Consider the following 9635-nt stretch of genomic DNA (forward strand, 5'->3'; position numbering starts at 1 on the left):
AAAGGAGGCCGCAGGGAGCCAACTCTACCATGTAAGCTCAGCCTGGACGAGTGTCTCTTTTTGACTTTAAAGGAATATTATGGGACTGGCCTTGCTGTGCTTTGTGAACGGCTCGGTTTCCTCCTCCCTCTGTTCCCTACAAGCTTTTCCAACAATTTCTCTTTGAGGAGCTTTGCATGCTATTAGTGGCTACAAATGCCTATGTCATGTTTAACACCAGATATTATTCAAAACTATAAATGCCGTAGAGCTATCCTGTTTCCTTGACAGTACCAACTTATATTGAACACTTTTTATTCTTGCAAATGCACAAGTCCTTTTACAAGAAAACTGAGTAAAACAAGTTTCCCACAAAGAGAAATAAACATCTTCCAATTATCACAAAATAATTATCTTACAGCTCATCTCTCTGTAAGAATCAAGCCTGTCAAAGTTATTCTTAGGTAGTACCAGAAGTCTGAAAAATAATCCTGGCTTCTGGGAGAAAATGGATGAGCAACTGTAACAGAATGGGTGTTTTCCGATTCTGTGAAGTGTTCTTCACCCAATACAGCACCTTGTATTAAAATCAAGTATATTGCAAAAAGTAGTATAATTCTTAAAATTAGAGAGCTATGACTGGCCTAACTGCTGCCTGTTTGGTTTGGTTTGGTTTGGTTTGGTTTGGTTTGGTTTGGTTTCCAGAAGCTAGATATCATACACTATTACAGCTGCTCATATTTTACTGGAATAAACCATTTTCCACAGATCTGCAACCTGATTTTAGCTAACAGTTTCAATGAAAATACCAGATAAAGTTTTGTGCTTTGATTAATTAGTACAATAATGTAACATTAACTTACATTTTTTTCTGCAGTGTTACACATAATTAGATTAGAATTACATAGATTACATTATGGGTTCAATAACAAAATTGTATTTTCAATAATTTTGTGATAAATTTCATCTTGCAGGGCTTTATTGATGCGTTTAATTGAGGGTAACATTGCATCTTCCGGAGAGCTATATGTTAGTAGTTTAGGCTTTAGTCCTGCACTAATTTCCATGTTGGTAGATTCTATCCAGAGGTATAAATCAATTATCCTCACATATGGATCTGATTGCAAGATCAGGACCACAGACATCAGTTGTGTAATGCACACTTCCCTTTCAACTATCAAATTAAATTAGGTCTAAATAAAACTAAGCCGATGAAATTGTATATCTGTATTTAAGACTGTAATTCAGCAAGAGATTTAATTACCGTTTAGGTTACTTAAGAAATTTGCCATTTTTTCTCAGGACCCATGCTGCTATTTAATATATATTTTGTTATTTGAATATTATTCACCACATTCTTCATTCTAATAGTTGTACTGATTTTGATACCAGTGATTGAGACTGTGCATATATTTCCTTCTTTGAGATATGGTATTATTTACTTAGTTACAACTTTACAAATATCACCCAGTATTTAAACACGGGAGGGAGTAGATTTAGACCGTAAGTCCTCTCTTACATATTGTCACTGCTTCCCAGAACGGCATTTAATGGCTTTGGCCTTTGAATTTAAAACCTGTCTATTTGTCAGAGCAAGAAGGGATGTTTTAAAGAACAGGAAACCTTTACATAGGAATTGGACCTCAACAAATCGACTCCCAGATTCTGTTACTGAAGACTACTTCAAAAACATCAGAACCGGTGTTAGGCCATTCCTTTTAGCAGTCTCAGGAGTGCCAAGTGCCTAACAACACAACCGTACAACTTGCATCAGCGTAGGAAAATCAGTCCAACTTTCAAATCTGACCGAAGCTCCTCCCTGTTGGAAGACAGACATTTAAATTTAAGCAAAATCAGTAGAAGGCACAAACCCCCACACGTGCAAAGGTATAGATACAGAACAATTTCAGGGGAAAATGATGTCTCCAAGGGAATAGAATATACCCAGGGGTCTTGATCTGTGAGTCCAGCCCCTTCCTGCCGGTGGGACACGGGCTGCCTCCGGCTGGGCCATCACTTGGGAAGGAGCCCCAAGGCTTCCCTCGGGGGGATCTGACCCCACTGAGCATTTTCAGTCTCCTCTCAAACTGACTGTTTTGATGGTTTCTGCAGCTAAGTCAGCCAGAAGGGACCTGATTCATACTAAATAATCAATGGACATTCCATGTTCAGTAAATGAAATTATTTTTTTCTCTCTGGAAAGTTTACAGTAGAAACCAGTTATATTTGGGAGCTGATTCTGTTCCCTTTGATGTCAATGTGTAAACAGCACCACTGGAAATTCAGCTTTACATCTCTGCAAGTGTTGGGAAATAAAGGAAACAAAGAGAGCCACAACAATGAAAATCAGATAACGTCACCCACCAGGTAATAAATTGGTCTCGCGCAATGTGACAGGCTACAAGTACTGCACATTAGGAATGAAAACAGTGGGCAGAAAGCTTGGAAGAAGTCTGTTTCTATTCAGTCTTTGTAGGCTTAAAGCATATATCGCGTACTTTGAAATAAAAGATTCCTCAAAGCGATGGCATTCGTAACCCTTATTCCTTGATAGACAAAGTAATCTTTTTTGGCATAAGCTTGCTTCTCCATCCATCCAAGAGCAATGAAATTACAGGAACATCCCTGTAGTCTTGAGGCAGCCGCTAGGCCCGTCTTCAAATCCTCTCACCTTCACTACTTTTTGGTCTCTTTTTCTCTTTTAAAGTTAGGACATGGAAAAGACTTCAGTCATTTAAAAAATTCTTTTACCTTTAAAATTCTCTTCGAGTCTCTGTTAAACTGTTTTAGGACAGGATGTGGATGAGTTTTCCCAAGACATGCCAAAAAAGTATTTACATCATATGTTTCATATAGCGCAAATATGGATTTTGTAAAACAGCGACAGAAAGATAAAGGGCGCCGATTATTTCCCCTGTGATTTGCTAACCAAACGTAACCAAAAGCCCCTGTTTCCCTAGCCGTGCTCTCCCCAGGACAGCCCGATCTTTGAACTGCTTGGGGGAGTCCAAAGAAATCTCACCAAGGACGTTTCTCTCCTTTTCCCTGCGGCCGTGTTTGTTTTAGGTCAGGATTCTTTGGGAGCTCAGATAAAGGAGGAGCCGAAAGGCACAAGCAAGGACCCAACCTGCCACCGGCCGCAGAGCCCCCGGTGCCATGGCGGGGGCAGCTGCAGGGCTCCCGCTCCAGGCTGGAACGGGCCGCATCCATCACCACTCCCGGGGCACCCAGCACCACCAGCACCCGCCCCGGCCGAGGGAGCACCCAGAGAGGTAAGGCAGGCACAGGTTTTTCAGCAGCCTTCCATTTCAAAACTCCCACTGGAATTATCGATTGAAGGTAACGATTTTGGGATTGAATAGACAAGGGAAAACAATTTCCAACTTCAGAAGTAAAGGGCAAAATACATTTCTGAAAACGTTTCACTGGGAACGGGTATTTTATTTGTTTTGCCGATATTTTATCCTTCTCAGTCAAATATTTCATAACTTATAAATGGAAGGAAATTAAATTAAGGTTGCGATACCCAATTTATTATTATTTTGAAGTTTATTTACCTTTTGTATGTGAAAGCACTTTTCCATTTCCCCAGCTGTATGGATCTGTTACACAGCACCAGAGATGGAAAGTACCGTTACAAAGAGCATCCCTAATTGCGGTTCCCCCCGCAAACCAAAGGCAGATGCAGCATCCACCACTGCGTATGCTCTCCTAAGTAAATTAGATCAGACTACCCAGGTCAGTTTAATGATGAATTTTCTTGCTTGGTAAATAACCAGCCTCTCGGTGACGACATGAAATCTGTATTTAGACATACTGCCAGAGAGGAAGGGTTACTTTTTATTTTGTAGCAGTGCTGCGTAAATAAAAAGATTTCAGTATGAATTACATCATCATTTGGAGCTTCGAGTTGTGAAATTTTAAAGGGAAATGACTCCTTAGTTAAAAATATGCAAGCGATCGTTCAGTTTGTTTAATCAGATCATAGATGGAAGAGAGATTAATATTGCCATAGAAATCACATGTACTACACCAAAATGTGTTGAAAAGAAAAAAACCGATGTTATTCTAAAAGACGCCAGCAGAATCTAACAAAAGGAGCTGTATCGTACAGGTCCCACCATGAAGAATTAACTGTGGGAGCATTGTTCTATCTTCGTCTTTCAGCAGCCCGGCTTTATGGAGGCCCTGGACGCTCACAGCAAGAGACAGTGAGATGACAGAGAATCAGCAAACGGTGAGGCTTAATTCTGGAGAAAATAATCCTTATAGAAAAGCGGTGCAGAAATTGAAATGATTTGAACACAGGAAGTGAGGCTTGGTCATCTATTCCTTTGTCTTCAGTGTTAGAAAATACGGTTCAAATTACAGTGGTCTGTACATGATAATGGTGAAGAGTATCTCTAGTTTTGTATCAGATATAGAATTGTTATCGGTTCTTAAAGAGCTGCAGAAAGCACTGCTTATTGAAAACAACCCTTATTTTAACAGCAGTTTTATTTGCTTAATTATACAAATAAGAATATCCTTGGTTTGAAATTTCCAGGCCTAGTCTGTATGTGATATTGTGTGTATAGGGGGAGTTTGAGTGAAAATTACTTTAAGATGAACTTTAAGACAAAATACTTTTAGGTGCACAATTTTACTGATAATTTTTTGGGAGAGATGTTGCTATAGCTGAACCAGCTCAGAAATCAAACAGAAAATTGGATTTTAAAGTAGCTCTGACTGCCAAGTGCCTTTGAAAGGCACCATGATTATTAGTTTTACTTACTCATGGAGGAAGATTTGTTAGGCTTAAAGAACAAAAATAAAGACAGACTGAAGCACATCCAACATAGGTCCCAAAGCTGCAAACTTTAAAAAAATGTATTGAAATGGTGCTACTCCCATGCTTAGGTTTAAGCACCTGCTTAAGTTTTTGCAGCATCCAATCCACAGTTACATCTTTAACTTTTTCCCAAAGGCTCAGCAGGTTGAGACAACAACTCCCCTTAGTGCAAGTCTTTAGAGATTCACAATTTCTACTATATTCGAACACGTGCAACACCTTTTTACCTTGCACTTTTTGTCTGCTGCTGACAGTGGCGGTAACTGCACCGATCTGAGGCAGGCACCTTGGGAAAGCCTGCGGAAGAACGTCCTGCCCAGCAGTGGGCCAAGCTTTGCCACAGGCACCTGTAAATTTGCTAAGGATGAGAGGAGTCTTCCTCTCATGAGAGTACATGAAGCTTAAGGTTTCTGAAATCAGGAAGTTGTGACTTATTACTAAGGTTATGTTTTTGTAGAACATTTTATTCAACCAGCTCAGAAGTTTTAATTCACACCTGGGCTTCTGCCCGCTTGGGTAAGAAAACCAAACCACATAATGAAGTTTCCCACATTCATGCTAACAGCCTGGCATTGTTTCAAGCCAAGTATAACTGAAACAGTTAGTTACAATTTTTTAACATTTCTCCTTCTTGCCAGAAGCTTCTCAGATCCTTCTCCTCCGTACCTTACGGCTGCTTCAGCATGCTAGGTGCCTCTGTAGCTTGGGAGCTAAGGCAGGCTGAAGGAGGGCTTTAGGAGCCCTTTCATGTCCTTTTTAACACAACAACTGAGGAAAGATGCTTGGATACTTGGTGTGGTGCGTAGGTGGGAAGAGGTGCTCAGTCCTGTGTACCTGCATCCCACAGCTGTGGAAGGCGAAGGTATCTTCTTCAGCAAACGCGCTGAGGGTTCTAGCAGAAGTCTTCAAAGAAGGACTGAGCTCAAGGTTTTTGCTAGTTAGTTGCACGCTGGCTACTTTTATTTTCTGCAATGTATACATACAAACGCCAATGCTTTACAGAGCAGTAGACACTTCAAACACTGGAGAGTGAAGCAAATAAAAGTTTCAATATCCTCTCTGTAATTAAGAAAAAATGTTTAGGAATATACATATAAGAATCTAACCTGAGAAACTGAAAGATGCAGGACAAAGCACTAAAAAATAAAGTACTGGTAAAAAAAATTAATAATTTTACCTCTATCGCCAAGAACATGTGTTACAATATACCCAATAGTTACCTATACATAATATACTTTTCCTTATATAAAAAGTAACTTTTCCTACTACCTAAATTCAAATGTGTCCTGACATTTATGCCCAAAGAAAAGCCATGAAAAGTAATTTAAAGTTCCTATTGTCATATCTGTGACGTAATACAAATTAACACTGAACATTTTCTGCTATGTACAAACTGAGCTAGATTTTGCAATTAATTGGCTTTTATCAGAATTGCTTTTCAGAAATGCTGTAGTATAGTCTAAAAAGAAAAAGAATATAATGTGCATTTAATCAAGATGTATTATTACATATATAATTACTAAAAAATAGTATGTATTCCAAAGACAGTAGAAAGTACAGGTCAATAAAGATAAAAAAGATTATTTTAATTTTAATGTAAATATGAAAGGAGAACAGTACCATCTGGTATTTAAAGCAGATATTATGATCATATCTAAAATGTTCAGCCAGATCAGGAGTCCATTTTGCTAGGTACTGTGGAAACAAAGTACACGAGTCTCCTGATTAAACACAAAAAACCCTCAACAAAACCCTAACGGCCTGAAGACAAACCATTTTGGCTACAGGACGAACAGGTGGGGGTGAGAGAAACAGGCCAACATAGACGGTACAGAGAGAGTTCTATAGGACCCCTTGCTCGGTCCGTAGCCCAAGGGCTTTTTGGGGCCCACCAAAATATCCACGCTGACGCCTGCTTCCTCAGAAAGACAGATGAATTGCTCTGACAGCGGCAAAAGCCGTCCGTGTCTGTCTGTAGCAGAGTGGATGGTTTCCAGATTCTCTTCACTCGAAGTTCTAGTACAGCAAAGCTAAACCTATCTTATGCAACATGAAGTTTTTAGCAATAGGAGGAAAAAAGAAGTCTTCTTGTTTTACGGTATGGAAGAGAATACATACCTACGAGATTAAATGATAGGGCTCAGTGATTTTGGAGCTGATTTCAGGTTTATTTATAATCCTAATAGGATTTAGTAACGTTAACATTTGCAAACTATTGTTTTTTAGTGTGACCTTATTTGAAGGAATTTATTCTGTGCTAAATTTAACTTTGATATTTACAACAGAGTAGGTAGCAAAAATATATTGTATCAAAAACGCTTGCTTTTTTATCGCCATTTGTATAGAAATACGAGATGCCAGTTGTCTCTTGATCTTACTGCTTGGACTTCTAACGTGCTTGTGTGATCTTTGATTACAATTAAGCTTACGGACTTGAACATTCCAACTCCAAACTACTGGTTAGTGTAGCTAAAGAGGTATTTTATGAAACCCTAACCTCCTAGTCCTTTAAACCGATTGATAAATCCTTTCTTCTTCCAATCACTGAACTTTGATTTAGTGGTGTGATTAGCTCACCAGTCGCTATAGATATTCCATAAGCACATAAGCAAAATGTACAATTTCTTGGCTTTACGGCTCATAAAATGTACAAGCTCAAACGCTTTGTTAAATGTGCAACTATTGGCAGCCCGTGGGCACATAGATTCTCTGAAGTACACTTGGTCAGAGGAAAACAACAGGCAGCACAGCAAACAAAGCAACATTACTGTAGAATTTTACAGTTACCTATAGAAGAAAAGAGTTGAAATCTTCATTTTTAGCCTATTCTAAATAATAAACATGTCTCTTTACAGTCAGGACTGGATGGTCAAGCAAAAAATTTGAGATCAAAAGGAGCCCTGGGGTTTCAACATCCAGTGAGGTGAGTTAAATCCTATCACTTGATACAGGAAAAGTGACACCTTCCAAGACAAAGCATATTCCTTCTCAGGAGAAATATCAGTTTGTCTCCGGAGTATCTCTTTTTAGCAATGCAGTTTAATTACTCACCAAACCCCATAGGATTTTTATCCCTCCACAAGGAAAGATGCCCAGGCTGAACAGAACCTAAACCAATATCCTAATAATGAAAATAAGAGAAAAGTAGTCTTAAAAGAAACAATGTTATTCTGCCTTGTGTAATTTATATTTATTAACATGATGACAAGCCCACAAAGCCCAAATAATTAACGTGAACAGCTGCTAATGGAACGTGACTTGTTACAGGTCTGTGTCTTGAGGTTGCTTAAATTTGCTTTTGAATAGAAGTTGAACTCCAGGTAAAGCTTTTCCTATGCTTGGGGCATTTCTAAGGGTTTTCACCAATATTTGGATTCTTTAAGGCTGAATGATGTAGAAGTTCCTGATTTGGACTTTTGCTTAGAGGAGGAAAATTAATGGAATATCCCTCTTCTTTAGAGCATTTGTTTTTATAAAAGTTGTGGAACCTTAAATTCTGTGTGACCTTTATCACCATCAAATTTAATTGAAAACTCGCCAAAGTGGAACCAAGAGGCAGAGATGTACATGTACATACATACGCACACAACACCACATATGTATACAGACCACATAAGTTTTGCTTTAGTGGGAAAGCTGGTGAAAACCTGAAATGTAATTTAAGATATTTAAGATTTCAATACAAAACAATATGAATTTTGAAACAAACCTCTCTCAGCTTACACCTCGTCCTCCACCTAGAGACACAAAATCCACTCAGGTCTACCTCCACGCAACAGGCAACCCACCCCAATCTTAACCTGATGTCTTAATTCCATAATCCCAGAACATTCCTCAAACTTCCCTCAGTCGCATGGGACATCTCCATTCTGAACTGTGCTAAAACCCAACCCAAACCATCTCAAGCACGCATCATCACCCTGGCAACTCTTTATCAGGGTGAGACCTTAGATAAATCCAACCCACAATACACCCAAAGCAACCGAGGTAACTTAAAATCAACAGTACCTTTTAGTTAGCAACTTTTCTGTTAAAAGACAAGGAACCCTGGGATTTTTCTGACTCCAAAGAAAGATAAAAATAGGTTTTAATACTCAAGCTAGCTTAGCTAGGAAAGCATCTCATAGTTTTACTTTGTCTCTTAAAATATGTTTTCTTATTAGACTTTATTTGCCCAAGTCCAAATCCCAGAAGTTTCTTAATAACATCGGAGAGAAGGTTCTGGCGAGTTTTCCGGTACAAGCTACAATTCACTTCTACAATGATGATGCCGACTCTGAGGAAGATGAAGAAGAAATCAGTTCAGCCTAATAATGAACAGTGCTAAGCCTTGACAAACATAAAATAAAAATTAAAAAAATCAAGAGATAAAAAAAGAACTGTCAGAAACATGTCGACAAACATCTGACCGAACAAAGAAATACATCAAGGCTCAAAAGAAAACTATTTATAACTATCTTACCAACAAGAATGAGTCAATGCAACTGGAAACTAAGAGGAAATCCTTTTGTGTTTTGAGAGACTTTTAAATAAAACCTTGAAGCTGAACAACAGATTATAAATTTTAAATCAAGTTAAGTAACACAGGTTAAGAACATTAAGAGCACTGCAGTTAGTTACTCACTATTTTTTACGTTACAGTCTTGATAAAATGAAAATAGGATTGATTATGTGGTGAAATAATACAGCGCCAAAATAACCCGGAGGCTTTGAAACACAATGTTTGAATTTAAGCACAAAGTTATTTAAAATGCAAAGATTATTGCTTATTAGCTCCATGGGGCATGCTTAGTCTGCTATAAATGCCGTATGCCAAATTGACCTA

General features: G+C 38.5%; 1 protein-coding gene across 1 annotated transcript; it reads left to right on the plus strand.

The window, feature by feature from the left end:
- The first annotated feature begins 3135 nt into the window (after positions 1-3135).
- On the plus strand, positions 3136-9121 carry RIPPLY3 (ripply transcriptional repressor 3). Its single transcript, XM_009698984.1, has 4 exons — positions 3136-3251; positions 4147-4216; positions 7666-7733; positions 8974-9121. The coding sequence occupies exons 1-4, from the start codon at positions 3136-3138 to the stop codon at positions 9119-9121; spliced, it is 402 nt and encodes a 133-aa protein (XP_009697286.1).
- The last annotated feature ends 514 nt before the right edge of the window (positions 9122-9635 follow it).

The sequence above is a fragment of the Cariama cristata genome, unplaced genomic scaffold, assembly GCF_000690535.1.
Source record: "Cariama cristata isolate BGI_N322 unplaced genomic scaffold, ASM69053v1 scaffold6354, whole genome shotgun sequence".
NCBI lineage: Eukaryota > Metazoa > Chordata > Aves > Cariamiformes > Cariamidae > Cariama > Cariama cristata.